The 20,156-nt window shown below is 42.9% G+C and overlaps 3 protein-coding genes across 4 annotated transcripts; all 3 read left to right on the top strand.

Moving 5' to 3' along the window:
* The first annotated feature begins 918 nt into the window (after positions 1 to 918).
* fbxo42 (F-box protein 42) lies at positions 919 to 7,525 on the top strand. 2 transcript variants are annotated; one of them, XM_070959747.1, is made up of 10 exons: positions 919 to 1,058; positions 2,077 to 2,356; positions 2,572 to 2,688; positions 3,454 to 3,588; positions 4,202 to 4,355; positions 4,486 to 4,596; positions 5,003 to 5,099; positions 5,337 to 5,393; positions 5,527 to 5,643; positions 5,750 to 7,525. In XM_070959747.1, exons 2-10 carry the CDS (start codon positions 2,083 to 2,085, stop codon positions 6,818 to 6,820), a joined length of 2,133 nt encoding a protein of 710 aa, XP_070815848.1. In that variant the 5' UTR covers positions 919 to 1,058; positions 2,077 to 2,082; the 3' UTR covers positions 6,821 to 7,525. The 2 variants fall into 2 exon arrangements, with proteins under 2 accessions (XP_070815848.1, XP_070815849.1); XM_070959748.1 differs by having other exon boundaries at positions 936 to 1,183.
* A 471-nt stretch (positions 7,526 to 7,996) lies between these two features.
* Positions 7,997 to 15,553, top strand: slc25a34 (solute carrier family 25 member 34). The gene is made up of 6 exons (XM_070959149.1): positions 7,997 to 9,108; positions 9,597 to 10,379; positions 12,675 to 12,740; positions 13,635 to 13,787; positions 13,902 to 14,036; positions 14,177 to 15,553. The coding sequence occupies exons 2-6, from the start codon at positions 9,879 to 9,881 to the stop codon at positions 14,357 to 14,359; spliced, it is 1,038 nt and encodes a 345-aa protein (XP_070815250.1). The 5' UTR covers positions 7,997 to 9,108; positions 9,597 to 9,878; the 3' UTR covers positions 14,360 to 15,553.
* A 387-nt stretch (positions 15,554 to 15,940) lies between these two features.
* On the top strand, positions 15,941 to 17,871 carry LOC139327779 (transmembrane protein 82-like). The gene is made up of 6 exons (XM_070957743.1): positions 15,941 to 16,022; positions 16,134 to 16,206; positions 16,300 to 16,492; positions 16,621 to 17,038; positions 17,447 to 17,631; positions 17,791 to 17,871. Exons 1-6 carry the CDS (start codon positions 15,941 to 15,943, stop codon positions 17,869 to 17,871), a joined length of 1,032 nt encoding a protein of 343 aa, XP_070813844.1.
* The last annotated feature ends 2,285 nt before the right edge of the window (positions 17,872 to 20,156 follow it).

Here is a 20,156-nt window from a genome sequence, read left to right as displayed (position 1 = left end):
TTACCTCTGCAGGTGTTTTCAGTCCACAGTCAATGCATCCTGAATCTCAAAACGTCTTTATGCAGTTTAAATGGATTTTGATGAGGCTCACAATATGAGTCCAGTGTACAGCAGATAAAACTGCATCAGCCCCATTTAAGATTAGTGATTGATTTCAGGTTGTGGTTTATTTGCCAGTTCACTTTTGTGACGTGTTTGCACACTTATACATTATTTACAACATCATCATCTTTGTAGGGAATAGACGAATATGGTCATGATGCAACAGCAAACACACCAGGTGCAGTGTTCATTAAACATAGCTTTTGATTTTAACATCATGTACATTGTACGAATATAAACGTTGTATAAAACTATGGATGATAGCTGGCCAACACTGGACTATGACATTTCAGCAGTACAATCCTGTAACCCATCAAAAAGAGGTAGACTAAATACAGACATTTCATTCTAAGACGCAGAGATATATGCGATGGGACAGGCCAACTTCCTGCAACACATCAATTATGAAAACTTGATTAAAAATAAATAAATAAATAAAAATCTAGGTCTGAAGTAACAGGTGGAGGAGGCATCACTTCATGTACAAGAACTTGGAGATTCTTTCTTTCTAGATACACAGGTGTTATTGAAATCTAAAAAAAATAAAAATAAAATAAAAATCCTACGTTACATCCTCTGCAGTTATGTCACTCATAATTTACATTAACCAACATTAGGTAAATATCCCACATTTATACTACATGTAATTTATTTTATTAAATGATATGTTCATTTGCTGGTTTTTAGATGTTATATTGGGTAATTCGTACCTATCCCTGAGGTAACTTATTTGCCCACAGCAGCTGGGGGCGCAGTGTTCGGTACATCGGACCCACCCTGATACCACAGACAGTCAGCGGCTGCTAGAGCGTCGCTGTGCTGCGGAGGACGCTGTTCGCAGAGCGGAAGATGGCGACTGTTTGGAGGCTGCAGAGGAACCTCCGGAGCTGATACCGGGGGGAAGGAGAGGAAAGATACACGCCTAGAGCCCACAAAAGACCACGTCTAAAACAACGGTATAAATAATGCCGCAACGGTTAAGGAGTTAAATTGTCAACATTTCAGGGGGAAACCCCGAAAAAGTATCTGACATTAGAGGAGCTAACGCTAGCTGCAGCACACAGCGTCTGCTCAAGCTAAGGTTGGCAAAGATTATCAGTAGACAAGACTGAAGATGTCAGCTAGCTTGCTAGCTAGCTGGGTGTAACGTTAGCTGGGACTGCTGTCCTCAGAAGATCGTGTCATCAAGATAATTAAGAAGTGTGGTGTGTCCATAGTTTGTCAAGCAGAGGTATTTAAAAGAAAACGCATTATCTATGGCTATATGCCGTGAGCTAAAGCTTCATTGGTGTTAGCTAACGATAGCTTGGGTGCTCTTGATCAGTGAGCTAGCGTTAGCCAGTGCTAGCTTGTGTGCTCTGAGGATCAAATGTTAAATAAAATAACATACAGCTGTTGCACGCCGGTTAGCTAATAAAATAGTGTTGTTTAGCATAAGCCAGTGCCCGTTTAGCTGTATGACATATCACACGTTTCATGTATTTTCTGAGGTAGTTAGGTTTTGGTGATAATTAGCATTAGCAATCCAGCATGTCATTTATTATGTGATGCTAACGACAGCTAGTTAGATGTAGCTAACGATATAAGAGAGACGTGTGATGTAGAGGGGCCAGCTGCTCAGGCTAAAGAAAGGGCACCACCCGTTTCAGACAATGGATGTCACGATGAAGACTGCTGAGTACTAAATGCCACAGAAATGTTATAATGGTTAAAGCTTTGCAGTGTCATCCGGTTTGTTGGGTTGGGCCAAATCTGTTCCAGTTGTGTTTTAGGCTTCATCCTGATTAAATTTCAGTTGCAGAAATCCATTAAAGTAACATACAAAGCAGATGTGAAATGTTGGAGTCTAACAGAGAAAATGTCTATTTTAATTGCTGTTATAATGAAGCTAATTGTAGCTGATGGTAAAAATGCTCCTGGACATCATGAACATTAGTGCATACATCATTTACATGTCTCCCCATGTCTCAACAGACAATAATGTCCCGTTCCCCTGACAATGAGGATGGATGCTTTGTTGCCATGGATACAGAGGACGATGGTGCAGAGTCTGCTGGGATAACAGAGGAAGGAGAGGCAAAAATGGGGTCCTGCCGACAAGAAGGGAACATGGACAGTGGTGCCAAAGGAGGGGGGAGGACAATGGTGGAGTTGCCAGAGGAAGTTCTTGAATATATTCTGTCCTTTCTCTCACCGTACCAGGAGCACAAGACCGCTGCACTTGTATGTAAGCAGTGGTATCGCCTCATTAAAGGTATGCTTCTCATATTTACATAGTCTTATATAAAACTGTATCAGGAGGAGGACTGGTTATAGTGGGTGTGAGTGGGCATTACACTGAGCAGAACAGTAAACATACATTTTAAACACCTGAAAGGGAAAGTTTAAAAAGTAATGCTCATCATCTAATCATTGTTCACGTTAATTTTTCTGTGGTCCAGTTGCTTACTAATATTTTATTTGAACTAGGTGTTGCTTATCAGTGTTACCACGGTTTCTTGAGAGCTGTCCAGGAGGGAAATATCCAGTGGGAAAGTCGCACATACCCATATCCAGGAACCCCTATCACTCAGCGTTTCTCACACAGTCAGTATATGCTGCTTTCCAACACTTAATGTCAAAATGAGTTGCATGTCATATATACAATGTTGAATAAGACCACTTCTGCCAAGAAGTCATAAATACAGAACTTCAGGTTCTAGCTCACATCTCAGAAACGATTCAGTGCTGTTTTAGCTGTGGATCATATTTTGAGTTCAGTGTGCAGATAAAATGGCTTTTGCACTGTGCAATAGTGATTCATAAAAAGACCAACATTAGACACTTGATTCATTTTGTTGTCTGATGGACTTCAACAACACTTAAAATACATTTATTGTTGTGGAGGTAGCACACATATTCATGTAGGTACTTTCAAGCTGATGCAAACATTTTATCAGCAGCTTTACACTTTGAACATTGACACAGAAGAACAATTACCTCTAAGTTTAACTTCATGTTAATGTAGCATAAACCACCTTTTTAGTGATGTATGCAGTAATTTGACTGCAGTGTCAGAGAAGCTTAACTGTGTATGTCAAGGTCATTTAATGGAAAAAACTAGGCCATCTTAAAAAAAAAAAGCTGTTTTAAATCATTAATTTCTCAGTGCAGCTGTATACAACAATGAACAAAGATTTGGTGATGTCTTCCACATACCATTTTATTGGAAACATGAGGCACTGATTTTACTGTTGTTGGCACCCACACACATGCAAAAAAAGTATATATGTATAAAAACACTCAAAGCTCACTGTTTGCTGCAGTTGTTGTAAAGTTGTGGTTCATTTTTCTCTTTTTTTGGGGTTGCAGGTGCATGTTATTATGACTCAAACCAGTCCATGTATGTGTTTGGGGGTTGTACTCAGAGTAGCTGCAATGCTGCCTTCAATGATCTATGGAGACTTGACCTCAACAGCAAGGAGTGGATCCGCCCTTTAGCCTCAGGTACGAGCGGCTAACAGTCAGGGACAACAGGAAGCAGAGCTCTTTTTACAATTTGCGGCTCTGGTAAAAAAGTAACTTCACATGGGGCTTATGTAAGGGGAACTGTGGGAGGCTGAACCACATTAGTGAATATAGCAGTCAGATGCTCAGCAGCAGGAACTGAGCATGCAGTGTTTGAGGAGGTGGTGATAAAAAAGAAAGAATCACTGATTAAATGAGGTTGTAGTGAAACGATTTTACTAGTACATTTGCATTTTATTGCTGTAAACTTCAGAGCTTACTGTGTCTTCTTTGAAATTGCTTGCTACGTATTATATAACCTGTCTAAAGAGGTTTTACTGAAAGATTTGTTCTGCTTGATCATAAAATTAATGCTTATGTATTTTTAGACACTTTGTAACATTTATGTGAAGTGGAAAAAGTTTTCCATTTTCCATTTTTGTTCAGCCATTTTCACTGAAGGTGTTAAGTGGGAGTCAGCTTAGAAGTTATTTAAATGTGTATTTCTTCTCCACTGAAATATTTTGGGTGTGTATGAATTAGGTTAATGATGTACTCATCGTGCTAATTTTAGCAAAAATTTGAGGCACATCTTTGCTCCTTTCTCTTACAGGCTCTTATCCATCTCCGAAAGCTGGAGCGACTCTAGTGATGCACAAAGACCTGCTAGTGTTGTTTGGGGGCTGGACTCGTCCCAGCCCGTATCCACTCCACCAACCAGAAAGGTTTTTTGATGAAATCCACACCTACTCCCCTTCAAAGAACTGGTAAGAAAGACTTCATTACTAGGAGTTAAAGGATGTAGTTGTGGCAGGTTGAAACTTTGTGCAGTTGAACTTTTCATCGTCATTATCTTTTTCTCTCTTTTTGTGATTAATTTGTCTTCTGTTGTCTCAGGTGGAACTGTATAGTAACAACACATGGACCTCCACCTATGGCCGGCCACTCTTCCTCTGTAATTGGAAATACCATGGTGGTGTTTGGAGGATCACTAGGAGCACGTCAAATGTATGAATGAATTCCTTGTATTTAATTATCCAAAATGAGCTGGATACATTAAACCTGTGACTTTTAGAATACAGCAAGGATGGCGAGACGTCTAGTGTCATGTTCATAAAGGTGCTTCACCTCTTGGTTTGTAGACAATAAAAATGTTACTGACTTCTCAGGTGTCAGGTGATTGAGAGTATATGATTTACTTGAGTTATAAAATTACATTACCTATAGCCCCAATATATATTCACCATAATAAGGCACAGAAAACACAAGTGAGGTGGAGCTGTTACACAGCCTGTGTAGATGAACTGATAGACGACCTAGCTTGTAGTGTCAAACTTTGTTAAATTGGGTGTATTAATGAATAAAATCTTTGGCTGTTACACCTCACCACATTCCCTTTGATGGTTCTGATCAGGAGTAATGAAGTCTGGGTTCTGGATCTGGAGCAGTGGTCCTGGTCCAAACCACCCATATCTGGCCCTTCACCCCACCCACGAGGAGGCCAGTCACAAGTAAGAAAGCTTCAATATTTGAACTAAACAAAATAATACATTTTCTTTCTGACAGTCTGAGATAGTATTATTGCTCTTTTCAACTTTTTACAAAATCTTGCTTGAGGTCCTCTGACTTTTAAGTTGTTATCCCTTTCAGTTTCAACCCTTAAAGACAGCTTTCCCCTCTTCATGCACATTGCAAGTGTACATGTTCATATGAAATTAAGTGACACCTGTTACTTGTTTTCCCATTAGATTGTGATTGATGATCAGACGTTGCTCATTTTGGGAGGCTGTGGTGGCCCTAACGCAGTAAGTTCTTCTTGTTACTTCATTCCAGTGTGAGAACACCATCTATATATCACATCTATATCTCCTGGCAAACGTTCCATGTTATTGTAAGTGAGTGCAGTTTTGACTTTTCCTGCCGTCTTGTGTGTTAAAGCTCCTTAAAGATGCCTGGCTCCTCCACATGGATGCACCACCATGGAGGTGGCAGCAGCTGCAGGTGGAGAATGAGGACCACGGGGCCCCAGAGCTGTGGTGTCACCCAGCTTGTAGAGTAAGTGTCTGTCTTAGCTGTCACCCCTACTCTGCATATCAATGTGTATAATCATTAGACTGATCACCAACGTGTCTTTTTCCTCATCTTGTTCTTTTACCTCAAGGTGGGCCAGTGTGTGGTGGTTTTCTCACAGGCTCCATCTGGACGTGCACCGCTCAGCCCAAGTCTTAACTCTCGGCCCTCCCCCATAAGTGCCACACCTGCCCCTCTGGGCCCCGAACCGCCTTCCCTGCGCTCTCAGTCTCCCGTTCGGAGCGGGGCTGCTGGTGTTGTCCTTGGAGCCGTTGAAGAGGCTCCATGTGTAAACGGTCGCTGGGGCACGCTGAGACCGCGGCCTTCAGCGAGAGGAAGTGCCAGAGATGGGAGCCCATCCTCATCCCAACAGCCGTCTCCTTCACAAGGCCCAGACAGCCCTCCTCTTCCTGCACTTCCCCCATTATTAAATGGATCCTCTCCTTCACCCCGGACCAGCCCAGCCCAGGCTGCATCCCCTCCCTCTCGCCCTCACCTGCCTGCCTCCACAGACTATGACTGGGAGTCTCCCCCTTCTGCCGCTCAGCACCCTGAGGTGCCCAGCACTAACGGCCTGCATACACCTCCCGCAGGCTCCCCACGTACTCCTCCAGGAGCAGTGTCCCCTGCTGCCTTACGACGAGGTCTGGAAGCGGTGAAAAACAAATCTTCCTCATCTTTACCGTCTTCATCATCATCGTCTTCCCTCCAGACACAGGGGGCTTCTCCTGGAGGAGGAAGTGGTGGTGGTGGTGGAGGAGGAGGAGCAGGTCCACCTGGAACCCCTCCGTCATCATCCTCCAGCCCTCCACAGGCCGCTGGAGCTGATGGACATGCTATTCCTCCTATTGCACGGCGTCTTGGCCATCATCCACCTCAGAGCCTGAACGTAGGGAAACCTCTGTACCAGTCTCTCAACTGCAAGCCCATGCAGATGTACGTATTGGATGTGTCCCGGGCCAAATCTGCTGGGGTGGTGTCCTGGAGAGTTTACGGGAATGGGACTCCTGCTGCGGTTACAGGGCCGCCTGAGACCAGCCTTCATACAGTGGTACAGGGAAGGGGAGAGCTCATCATTTTTGGGGGCCTCATGGACAAAAAACAGAATGTGAAGTACTACCCTAAAACCAACGCCTTGTACTTTGTACGTGCTAAAAGGTAATGCAGCTCCAGGTGGGATCGGGAAGTCAGATGCTCCACCCTGTGACCACACAAGGGAATTGACACATAAGGCCTTTTTCCTACAGAGAGGAGTATGGGGGAAAAAAAAACATAATCATTGTTTGTTGTTCCACTTCAAATTCACTATTCTCCCTTCTGCCTATTGCAAGCATTCAAAATAAAACACTTTAACTACACTTTGATAAAAACATTTGTTTGAATGAGAATCCTGTGTGTGTGTGTGTGTGTGTGTGTGTGTGTGTGTGTGTGTGTGTGTGTGTGTGTGTGTGTGTGTGTGTGTGTGTGTGTGTGTGTGTGTGTGTGTGTGTGTGTGTGTGTGTGTGTGTGTGTGTGAGAGACTGCAGTGATTAGAGAGAACAGAACAGTTTTTGTTGTTCCCCAAAAGATGATCAGCCAAACAATAACATTTCTGTTTTTCAGTGTCACACTCCTCCGACCTCTTGAAAGAGAGGAACTCTGGGAGAACGGACGCTTTTAACAGAACGGTTGATAACTACTGTGCTTTTTGTATCACTCTTTAAGCCTGCAATGTTTACATTGAAAATGGTTCGAGTGTATGTGTGTGTTTGTGTGTGTGCACGGTGGTGGTTAAAAGTTGTTGAATAATGTGTTGGGGGGCATGGTGGGTGAGAGATGGGGCACTGTACTATAAACATAGTTCAACAATAAAGGCCTCCATGTCTGATAACAGTATGATGTAAGATTTTTTCCACAACTCAAAACTTCATGCTTCTGTTTAATGCAGTTGCGGTTGTAGCATTAAAGTATTTTACTTTGAAAACCATCTCTGAACTGATTTGGTTGTCCCCCTCTGACATTATCAGGAACTAATTCTAAATATTACAATTTAAAGAAAACAGGACTTTTAATGTTCCTAGTTTGTTTTCACGAATTCAGACACTAAATTAAAAGTGTCTGATATGCAAAGAACTATATTCAAGGTGTTGGAGTGATTCATTTTTTGGTGATTTTTTTTGGAAATGGTGTTATGTTGTCAGTGTGCAGTATTTCAATCAACACCGGGCTAATACAATCATACAACTGTCTCAACAATGTGAACGTTTGAGTCTTTTCCATGTCACTGTCCGTCCCACACGACATGAATGCTGCATTTCACTCATCCGAACTCCTTCTTTGATCATGTGACTGAGGGAACATAAATTCAACAGTCTGTTGAGCTTCAGCTCCAACCAAAACAGCTTCATTTTTTCTTATGTTGAGTTGAATTTTAAGATGCAAAAATGACTTTTTCTTTAATTTCTGACACTTGAATCTTCTGTGAGTATGTGATTAAATAATATCTATATATTTGCAATTTGAAATAGGAAGACTTGAAATGACCTAAAATCTTGAAAGGGAAATTCAAACCTTGTAAATTCAGACTGATGGTTTTCAAATGTACATTTTTCAGTGCTATAAATTCAGGGATTTTTTTTTAACATTTTAACATCAAGTAGCAGTTGTTCAGTTTATATTGTAAAATTCAAATTTCGACAGTCTTTCTTTGCTTCCATAAGAAGTCTTTAAATTGCTCAACAAATTGAACATCTACAGTCGACAACTGAGAAAACTACATCTGCTGAAGAAGATCGTGTGAAACCATCGAAAGCTCCTGGATAGCCTCCTTGTGTCGTCCTTTTTGTTGGCGGATGTTTCCAGGATCAAACTCTCACTAACTGCATTGGATTTATTCGACCAGCGGCAGTGAAGTCACTGGATGGTGTTTGGTGGCTGTAGAAGAGCGCCCTCTCGTGGCTCTGTCGCATACAGCAAAAAAGGACACATCTGCAGGCAGCATCTTCTGAGAGTTAAGGCTTTTTTTTTTTTCTTTAACAGATCTGCCACATTATTTTTCCTTTTAGCTAACTAAATTTTTGCTCAAAAGGTTTCTAAAACTCTAAAAAGCTATTGTAATTAAGTGAAATGATGCAAAAGTTAAACAGCACAGATTTTTTTGTTTCAATCATATTAGTCAGTGTTTGGATCCTTGCTCTCCGTCCTCTCATACACCCCACCTCCACCCTCTTTGACCAACAATAACCTTTTACCCAGAGAGAGCCTATAGGACCAGAGCAGGGGCAGTTTCCACCGGAGCCATTTGATTGGTGCAGCCTCAGGGGTACGGTGATGTGGCAAACTGGACTCAAACGGTATTGGCTCTGACCCGAGGCAGTGGGCGGAGACTTTGACAATGAATTCGCTGAGGACACATGTTTACAATGATGGGGGAGAGAGGAGGAATGGAGCGGCACAGGAGCACTGAACACTGTGAGTTTCTCAGTGAAGTAACCAAATAGAGGAAATATTGTAATAACTTTTCAAAAGGCACGCGAGAGGAATGTCCTGCTCGAGCGTGCATGCATGTGGTGCACGTACTGCGCCTGTCGGTACAGACGTATGTTGGTTTGAATGAACGGTGAGTGCGATTGCTTCATGTCAGGTAATTGTCTGCTTTGAGAGATGCCGCCTTTAAGGTTTGATTTAAAGTTGAATGAAGCTGTTTTCTCTCTCCGGTTTATTTTTTGCATTTTCTGGTGTAGTGTTGAATTTCATGCCGCAAGTTCAGAGAGTTGAACAGTGGGAAATATTTTCTGACAGGCTTTTAAAGCATGTCTGTCATGTGAGGAGCAAAAATCTGAATCCCCTCAGTCTTTCTCTTGATGCACATGTGCTTTCTGCCCTGATGTATCGTGCTCAAACACACCTGAAGCTCACAGTTAACCAATGTTAACTTCAACATGAATATTCTGTTGCAGATGGTGCCTCCATCGAACAGCCTGACAGGCAAAGAAGCTAACAAAGGTCACTGCAGAAGGACACCAAAGGGGCACATTGACCTGCACCGTCACGTTCACTGTCATAGGAGAAACATGCAAACAGATATTAAATGAGCTATCACAGCTGCTGATAGCATTTGTTTCTGACTTTGCTGTTTTGTACTGAGCACAATACGTTCCCTCTGTTCCCTTACAATCTGAGACGAGGGGGACAAGTCGTCACAAGGATTGACACAAAAAACTGAAGTTCACCTCTCAGGGATGACCAGTGTTCGGCTGCTGAAAGCTTCACAAGAGGAGTCTGTGTTTGGTGCCCAGCCTTCCCACAGGATGGCATCCACTGTGTCTGCTGTACCCCGTGGCGTCTTGGGACCCTCGCCTCCCCCTACAGCTGTTTGGCCTCCTCTGGACTTCGCCTTTGGTGCTCTTTCCTGTTGCGCTGCCTGTGTGTTCACCAATCCCCTGGAGGTTGTAAAGACCCGGCTGCAGCTTCAGGGGGAGCTGCGTGCACGGGGATCCTACCAGAGACACTACCGCGGAGTCCTGCAGGCCCTATGGGTGGTGGGCCGCACAGACGGGCTCCGGGGCCTGCAGAAGGGGCTCTCAGTCGGGCTCATCTACCAGGGTGTGATGAACGGTGTTAGGCTGGGGTCCTACTCGTACTGTGAAGCTCTGGGTATCACCTCGTTCCACGGGGGGAGTCTGCTGTCAGGGGCAGTGGCCGGGGCGCTGGGTGCCTTCATTGCCTCCCCTGCATACCTGGTAAGTTGACTTCTTTGCTTGTAACCCTTAAATACAAAGCAGCCTCTACTTGCAACCCCTCGTCGCATTTTTACCTTATCGGACTTTTCTTACACTGGTAAACCCACATTCATCCTGCAAAGCCTTGAGGGAGTCCCGATAGGAGCCATTTATAGGGTCATTATAGGTCAGCTCTATTGTTTTTTTTAATTAAATCAGTAGGTGTTACAAACCATTTGTCGGTAACTGTAAATAACAAAGATGTTTCTCCAAAAGATTACAGTCACAACTATGTGATTTTTATGTTTCGTATCATAACTTCATTCAGGACACAATGGTGTCATTGTGCATTAGTTTGAGTGAGTCTTGTTTCCTCACATGTTGTAGGAGACATCTGTCGTGATGTAAGTTTTGTGTTATCTGTCTGTATGTGGTCAAAAAGTAGGCTTAATAAGAATTTGACAACCCATGTGCAATTCATAGTTGACCGTCGGATTAGGTTACATTTAACACACTCATGCTGCTAAACAACTGACGTGAGCCACAAAAAGACGGGACAGCTAATGTGGAAAGGCGATATGGGTAATTTTCTATATGCTGCAACATAATACATACATTATGTCAGCTTTGTAAACAGATGAGTGACTGTTCTGTAACATCAGACCACATTATTAACTCCTCCACAGCTCATTGTAAAGCCAGAGTTCAGAGTCCATTCATACCAGTTACACTTTATACAGCACAGCAGGACATGTGTGTGTGTTCACACTCACTCAGCATATGAGCATTGAAACTGTTGTTGGTTGTTGTAATCGGTCCTCCTCTGCTTACTGGCCCGGAAGAGATGTTTTCTAACATGATTCTCATAAATCTACAGTCCTCATTCTGTCTAAAATGCTTTATAAAGTTTAGCCAAAGCTAATATGAGGTTTCAGCATCTGAGCAAGTCAAACTTTCCAAATTTTTGCTCTCAAATTCCCTCTTTTTGTGTGTCCTTGCTGAGCTTCAGTAGAGGGATAATAACACAGAGAGGGAATTCTGTCCTAAAAATACTGTAAATATGGAAAGTAATCACTTGATTTCTGTTTGGAAGTGAAAGGGATCTTTTCAAAAACCAGCATGGGCAGATGGACATGAGGGTGAGAAAAAAAGGAAATATAAAGGGCAAAGTTATGAAAGGGAGTTAAAAGGAAAGCCGATGGAAAACGACAGCAGTTTCCTCGCTGGGTGAAATAAATGAGGGGTGTTGCGCTTCTAATAAAAAAATAAAAAAATAAAAATAGAAAACTCAAATTCAAACCTGACATTGCAAACGATCGGCGCTCATCCTGAACAGCAGTATTGTAAGGCATTACACACAGAGACATGAAAACACACCAGCTCAGTTTCAAAGGCGTCTCAGATGTCCTGAATCTATTTTTATCCAGTCCGTGTGTGTGTGTATGGTAGAGACAGGTTAGTCACAGGTCACATCTAGGTCGGTTGCATCTAAGAATGCAAGTTAAAACAATGTGATCTTAAGCTGACTTAACCACACTGTGCAGCCTGTCCAGACGGACGACTCGTGTGTTTTCATTACCCATCTGTCCACATGCGGGTCCCACCCTGCTGTGTTCATCAAATAGATACACACTCAATGTGCATCCTTAAAACCAGACAAGACTCATAAATGTTTATTATTTTAACGTGTGTTTTGACAGTCTCATCAGTCTCAAATGTCACAGTCTCCTCTTGATTTACAGCACGGTTTCCCAACGTCCTCTGCAGTGTTGTTGTTTTTCTGCCTCTGCTGTCAGTCAGTACATTTAAAACCATCTAACCATCTTTTGCGCCGTCATGGAAAGACAATATTGCTTGGCGACGTGTTTTTCCATATCTAGGTCACTAAATATACCCCGCGCTTTGCTTCAGCCCACCCACTGCTGCCAAATCTATTCAGAATCTTGTGACTTCTTTCTTCGAGCTGTTGGCAGTGAATGAAGGAAGGAGAGGCGAAGGTTAGATTTATTGACACTCTGTATGAGGTCGAGGAGAGAGGCGTCTTGTGCTGGAGCTGTTGCAACATTTTGATTGTTAAGGTCTGCTGCAAATGAATCGCTGAGGTATTCAGTGTTCCTGTGTGTGTTGTGGAACTCATACCTGGTGACCATTAGTTACCTGGAAGTGTTAAATAACTCATCCTGGCATCTGACTCATATACGATCCAGCTTAGTGACACGTCTGGTTGCGTCAGTGCTTCGATTCATTTTTTTTTGGCACAGTATCTAGTACAGTCTGAACGCACATTAAAGCTTGTGTGCTGCATTTTCTTCATAGGTGAAGACTCATCTGCAGGCTCAAACTGTGGAAACCATAGCAGTAGGCCACCAGCATAACCACCTGGTAAGACAGACAAAATAAGACACACAAATACACTAGAAGTTGTTATATCTTGAATTATTTCATAGTGTAGTGTAAACATACTCCAATATTAGTAAAAGTCATTCATTCAAAATTGGACTTAAAGTAAAAAAGCCATCAGTATGCAGAGTGAACCCCAAGTGTTTTTATATATTATTGATTTGTCACTTTTAAATATTAAAGTGTGAGCATTGTTTGAACGCTGTAGCTGTTCTGGACAGAGCAGACTCTACTTATCATACTGTTTGGAATCATAATAAAGCATCATATCTTATGCAGTAATCATATGTTTTGTATGCAAAATCTCCACCCATGTCCACCCACACAGCCGATGTGGGTGGACATGGGTTAGACTTGAAGGTTTATTTGCAAGTGATTTATTTTCCAAATCGTGTTTTTTGCGTGTGTTAAGAGTACTTTCTTGCAAACGAACTCTCCTCTTAGGACTGTGTATGTGTTTAATTTGCCTGGACTGACAGCTCACACACCTCTCTTTTGGCTTTGTACAATTTTGAAGTATTTTCATTTGAGTAAATGTACGTAGTTATGTAAGAATCACAGTCAGGCTACTTGTATTCAGTCACCCTTATAAGTGGTCAACATTTACACAGTAAGATTTTTGTGGATACGAAAGCAGAAACTCTGCATTCATTATGACTCCCAGTGGTCTCAGTGCCATCAGATGCAGATTCTGTTATACGCACACTACTTTGCCCTGATATGCCTCAAGTTATATACAAAAATCAGAGAATTGGTCCTAAAAAAGGAGGATTATCAGTGTAAACTACCACTACGTGTCAGAAACACAGAGTATCATGAGGTGCTGTTACTGTATCTGCTTTTTCCAACGCACACCTTTGTGTTCTTCCATTTCAGGGAGTATCTGATGCCTTTATTACCATCTATAGAAGAGAGGGTTTAATTGGCCTTTGGAGGGGCGTGAATGGGGCCGTGCCCCGCGTCATGGTTGGATCAGCTGCTCAGCTGGCAACCTTCACCTCGGCCAAGGACTGGGTGTCACATTCCCAGGTACATGTGAGAAACAGCTGACATTTTTTTTACACCGCATGTAACAGCTGCTGCCTCTCCTTCAGCCAAAAGTCAAACCTCCTGTTAATGATCAATTTCTTTCTTTCCTTGCAGTGGTTTAGTCCAAACAGCTGGCTCACGGCATTGATAGCTGCCATGATGAGTGGAGTTGCTGTGGCAATCACTATGACACCATTTGATGTCATCAGTACACGTCTATACAACCAGCCGGTGGATGAGTCTCGCAGGGTGAGTCTGAGTGACCTCTTTTCTTCAAATTTGTTCTTCAATAACAGCACAAAAGACTATTGTAAGATCAAATACTCTGACTAAATGCACACAAAGACGAAAGCTCTGGAGATTTATTGTTTTCCTTGTCTGCGTTGCAGGGCCGTCTGTACCATGGATTTTCAGATTGTATGCTGAAGGTGTGCCAAGCTGAGGGCCTGCTGGGGTTGTATAAAGGCATGGGCCCTGTCTTCCTGCGTTTGGCCCCGCACACAGTGCTCAGCATGCTGTTCTGGGATCTGATGAGACAACAGACGGTGAAGGACAGTCAGGGAAGGAGCTAAAGCGTCCCATACGCCTGTGTGTGATTGACTGAACTGAAGTGGTCCATCACTTAATTAGACACCGCATTTAAAGCAAAATTTCAATGTTCTGGTAAATGATTATTCACTTTATTGCCAAGAGTTAGATGAGAAGATTGATAACACTCTCATGTCTGTACGGTAAATCTGAAGCTACAGCCAGCAGCAGCCTGGCTCTGTCCAGCCGTACAAGATCCTCCTACCAGCACCTCTAAAGCTCACTAATAAGCATGTTACATCTGACTGGTTAAATATGTACCAAAGCCAAAGTGTTAAAATGCTAATTTCCTGTTTTATCTTATGTGCCAGATTATTTCTTGGCAACAGCAGTTATTTCCTGGAGTCTCTGCTGATTGCCTGCTCAGAGCCCAAAAACAGTACAAACAGTACCAATAACTGACTGAGGTTCAGATTAAACAACATATAACATGTTCATTAGTGAGTGTTGTAAGTGCTGGTAGGTGGACTTTGTTACCATTTGACAGAGTCCGGTTAGCTGTTGGCCCTTGTTTCCAGTCTTTGTGCTAGGCTAAGCTAACAGCTGCTGGCTGTAACTTCATATTTAGAGAGTGGCATCATCGGACTCTCTGCCAGAAAGTGAATTAACCGTATTTCCCACAATGTCGAACTGTTCCTTTAAGTGAGACTGAAGCCAGGAAGATGGATGAGCATTTGAGAATTAGTTAAAGATGGACACATGTTGCACAGCGCCTAACATTTTCAGGAGTTCCTATCAAATTCCTCAGATATATGAAGTTGCTGATGAAATGTCAGGTTTTACCTTAATACCTCAAGTGATGAATTTATAAGCAATGTCGCTGGCTTTCACATGTCCACTCGCATCAAAGATGAAATGAGAGAAGTGAGACCCATGTGGCTTGCAAGCACATCAGCAGAGTGGCGATGACCTGAAGAACGGGTCTGGATTTTGAAGATATAAGCTCTGTTTTCCATGTTTGGAATGTGTCACAGTTGCACTCCAGTGGCCTTGTCTGTTATATGTAAAGAAAGACATCTGATGGGAATGTTTTTGTTTCCTGAGGTATGAACCACTCATATCTAAAGCCAAGACTGCCGTTTGATTTGAGGTTTTCATCAACGGGTATGTCAAGCCTTTGAACAGCAGTTGATATTAATAATAATAATAATAATAAAGTTTTTTTTGTATGAAACGTGTTTAATATGTCTGTTTTTGTTTCCTCTTGAACACAAGCACTGCATCTTTGACATGTGTGATATCTAAGATGCATTGTAAGCAAAGTGTGATTTTACTTTGACCCAGGGAGCTCTGTGAGACTAATCATGTTTGTGAGAGGATTTTCAGCCTCTTTCATCAGGAAATGATTAAACTGACAAACACACTCAAATCACATTTGACCTTTTGAACTGAGAGCTTTGGGCTCACTCGGACCTCATCAGCAGGAAGAAATAAAGGCAAGGTGAACGGTTTGGCTCACAGGAATTCAGTGTTAGCTGAAGTTGTAGTTTCTGATGAGGTTCTTGGACTGAAGCAGCATGAGTGAGAGATCATAGTGTCCTTGTTGAGACGAGGAAAACATAAAAATGTTTCTTCCCTTCTCCTGGATCCTGGGTACCCCTGAATGGACGCCTTTTAATTCAAACCCACTAGACTGTTTTTTTCAAGGTGAGTTTGCTGTTTTCCTTCTTCATGGCAATAAAAAAAAAACAAATTCTCAGTGTAAAGTAGTTTTTTTATATGCATGTGTTTTGGTTGTGGTGCATTCTTGTTTTTAAGGTCTAGTGGGTGCATGTGGAATATCGGTTCTGTGCAATTTGCTGAGGGTCTACCACTTCATTCAAACATGCAGGTGAGTTTGTTCTGTAAAAAAGAGGGAAAATATTAAACATATGTAAGTTTTGTATGTGCAGTGTAATCATTGTCTAATTTTCCCTCCATACAGTGATTCTGAGTCTGAAACTGAAAGTGAACAGAGTTCGTCCTCTCCTGGTAATCCTCTGAGTGGGAGGTGGAGAACAGTTGTCCAGTTCTGGTCCCTTGTGGTCGTCCTGTCTGTGGTGGGCTCGAGGGTGTCCTCTCTGATAGTGCTGGAGTTTTCTCTCAGAGCTGTTTCAGCCTGGGCATCAGCAGGGCTGGTGAGTGCCTCAGATACACGAACAGAACAGCTGATAACACATTGATTTAAGCTTGTTGCTATCTGTGTTCATTCGTGTGTTAAGCATACACTGATCTGATCTACTTTCATTCACGCTCCTGTGTCTAGGATGTCAATGGCAGAGGCCCAGACCTGCTCCTAATCCAGAGCCAGTTCTCCTTGGGTTGCGGTCTCACCTGTACTCTGGTCTTCCTCCATCAGGGGGCTCCACACAGCTCCCTCAGCTTGTTTCTGGCAGCTGCTCTCAGCTGGGCACTAGCAAGTGTCAGCCACAGTCTGTGGAGCCATGTGGCCAGACGCTACCCGCTACATAGCACAGAGCGTTACTGTGGGAAGTGCATCACCCTCCTGACCTCCGGACACGCCATACTGGCAAAACTACAAAGAGCGGTTGTCTTGGCCTTGGCTATAGCAACTGTGGCTTCCGCCACTACAGTTTATGACCACTTCCTGTCCCAAAAGGATGCTCTCAAGTTTTGGACTCCATTGGCACTCTGCTACACTATGTTGGTGGTCTACATGCAAGGTGACTGTCAGGACAGGTTTTTGAAGAATTAAACCAGTATGGTCACCCATGCACAGCGACAAATAACAGAGACACAAGTCAGTCCAGTCACAACAGACAGCAAATGAAAAAACAGAACAAAACTAACACCTGTTCCAAGTGGCCATTAATGTAGCTCAGGAGCCCAAAAACTATGATGTTAATGTTGATGCTAATAACTAAAAGGCAGGCCTTACAGTACCTGAAAACAAAGTAAACCAAGTAATGAATATGAAGTGAGACCTTAAAAGTAACATTAGAAAACACAAACAAAACCTTTCAAATTATATAAAAAACACAGCCCACATCTCAGAGCACAAGAAGGCATGACACTACTCAAGAGACACTCTGCTGTGAGCATAAAATACCTTTTTCTTTCATTCTGCACAGAGGATCAGAATCGGCAGACTGGAACAGATGCCCTGTTGCACACTGCAGTGCTGCGACTGGGAGCCTTACTGGTGCTCATGCTGGCTGTGGGTGACTGGTCTGATGTCTTCCACGTCCTCATCACTTTCCTGGGTGAAGCAGTCTGCCTGCTGCCCTCTCAGGACCTGCTGAAAGCTGCGCTCAAGGTCTGTGTGAATCATCTTTCACTTTTTTTTGCATTTACTGTAGGCAGCTACTTCTACAACACAGCTGTTTTTGTATTCTCTATATATATATGTTATTTGTAATGTAATGTTGAGATGTGAAAATGAGAGGTGACATTTAATGTCTTGCTTCATTTTTAGGAAGAAGAAGACACAAGCTTGAACGAATCCAGTCACAAAACAAGGGAACGCACACGGAAAACATCATCAGGTGACAACTGATGGTGTTCCAGAAGTCTACCTCAAACACCAGTGACTACGTCCAATGATAAAATGTGCTAATACTCAATATTAATGGAAAATAATAAAAGCATTATTGTGTACTTACTGTTATCAAGTCATATTTTAAACAGAGGGAAACAATGCACCATATAGCAGCTGCATCAGGCAAATCTGACTATTGCTTGCAATTACCATGCTATAATGTTGCACTGTTTGAATGCTTCATGTACTGGAAGCCATATACATGAAAATGGATGGCCAAGCTGGTAGTAACACAGCGTAATTATACCAAGCCCAAGAAATTCATTTAAGTCATAGAGTGGAATAGAGATGACCCAGAAAGCTAATGAAAGCTAAACAGTGTGAACAGATTAAACAGTCCCAGACCAGTGTGGTCAGGAAGGTATCTAATTACAAGCACTCCTTGCTGTACCTAAGAAGCTTGTTGATGCACTTGTCAGACATGAGACATACTTTAGCTTCAGTAGATCAGATATGCCACACAGCTATTCTTGGAGAAATGCTTCCTTTATGAATAGTGCTTGAAAAAGCATTAATGAGTAGCAGAGGAACCGGTCAGGAGGGTGTGTGCATTTCAAGATGGTAATCATCAGGATGCCCTCCATGGTCCACTGAAGGTGACCATATGTCATCTATTAAAGGAACACTCCAGTCATTCTACATAAGATCTCAGCTTGTGCATGGATGAGCCAAACTGGATATGAGAGGGTTTAAAGAAGTAGCATGTCAAAGGCAGGGGGATCTCAAGGAAGATGCTTGCCAGTTGCATTATGGGAAATGTAGGATCCAGTGTTTAGAGCTTGATACATACGAGATTAAAACTCATGATATGCTTTTATTTTCACACTCTTCTTTGTATCTGTCACAATCCCCCCCCACCCCAACTGTACTGCTGGAGTACTCTTACTCCCATCTCAGGAATATTTGGGTAAAGTAACAGTATTTCTCCCTGGAAAGTAAAGTTTTTTTCACCCATGCAGATGTTTAGAGTTAGGAAGTCAACATCAGCTGTATTTGTGAACATGTAATTGTCACTGTTTGTCCTGGTGTGTTTCTTCCTGTTCCTGTCCCTTCATTTCCCTTGATTCTCTTCCATTGTTGCCCTGCTCACCCAAATTGAGGATTACAGCAAAAACCAAAAATTATACTGTGATGTTGGTGAGTAAATTGAAAAGTCATGCCGCAGAAGCAGCGAGGAGGTTCAGAGGATTTAATGAGGATTCTGGCTGTTGGGGGGGCGGAGCGTGGAGGTCTGGGGATTGTGTCATCAGTAGGCATGCTCCCTCCTGCAAGCGTGACATCACCGCAGCATTCCTTTCCACAGAGCTGGAACAACAGAGACCCCCATCACTCTCCTCATCTCCGTCTCCTGTTCACCCTCTCTCACACATTCCTGGCTCACTCTTCTTTCCCGCTGACCCACATCGATCAGGAAAGTTTTAGTCAACATTTAGTTTCTCGCTCCATCCTTCCTCTCGACTCTTAGGAGGGGAGTAGACCTTTCAAGGTTTGGCTCCGGAGACTAACCACAATATTTTTGCTGATCAGCAGACCTGATAGTGCTTAGACTCACTCTGGTGGAGAGCTGCAAACACAACAAAGCAGCTTTTTCATAGCTCTCTCAGACATCACTCACTGTTGCACCCCCCTCCCCAACCTCCCCCCTACTCTCCTAATAACACCAATATCTCCTCTTGCACAATGCCCTGATTCATTGCGCTGTAATGCTGCTGCTCCTTTGCCGTCGCTTTCAACACAAAAGCTCCATCAGGTCCAATGAAGTCCATCACACATTATCAGACATCGGTGAGGCACAAACGGAGGCAATGCCTTGTGACACTGATAGTGAGTCAGGGCTAAAGTGATATAATGTAGTGGGGGAAGGGAAGAAGGAAAGAGGGAGAAGAAAAAAGGAGGCAGACTCAATCAGGGAGGTAGGGAAAATAAAGCTGACAGAACAATAAGGCAGAGCTGCACGGGAGAGAGAAAGAGGACAGTTTGAGATAGAGAGTTGGTGGAAAAGGCAGGTACAGTCACATCCTGTTGGCAGGCAAAAAGATAAAGAAGTGGGAGGTGGCTGCATGTCTCTGTTTGCCTATCTAAGGGTGACAACCTTATGAGACATTTATTATACTGTATATTGTAGTTGTGAAAAGTATGACTGTGTTCTTTTGATTAGATTGTCCAACAGTTGCATGCCTTCCTTTGTGTCTACGTGCAGGCAGGCCAGTGTATGTATGTGTGTGTGTCTGTGTGTGTCAATG

Source organism: Chaetodon trifascialis, chromosome 3 (assembly GCF_039877785.1).
Source record: "Chaetodon trifascialis isolate fChaTrf1 chromosome 3, fChaTrf1.hap1, whole genome shotgun sequence".
NCBI classification, from domain to species: Eukaryota; Metazoa; Chordata; class Actinopteri; order Chaetodontiformes; family Chaetodontidae; genus Chaetodon; species Chaetodon trifascialis.
The sequence above is the reverse complement of the archived record's forward strand: the minus strand, read 5'-3'. Positions and strand labels throughout refer to the sequence as shown.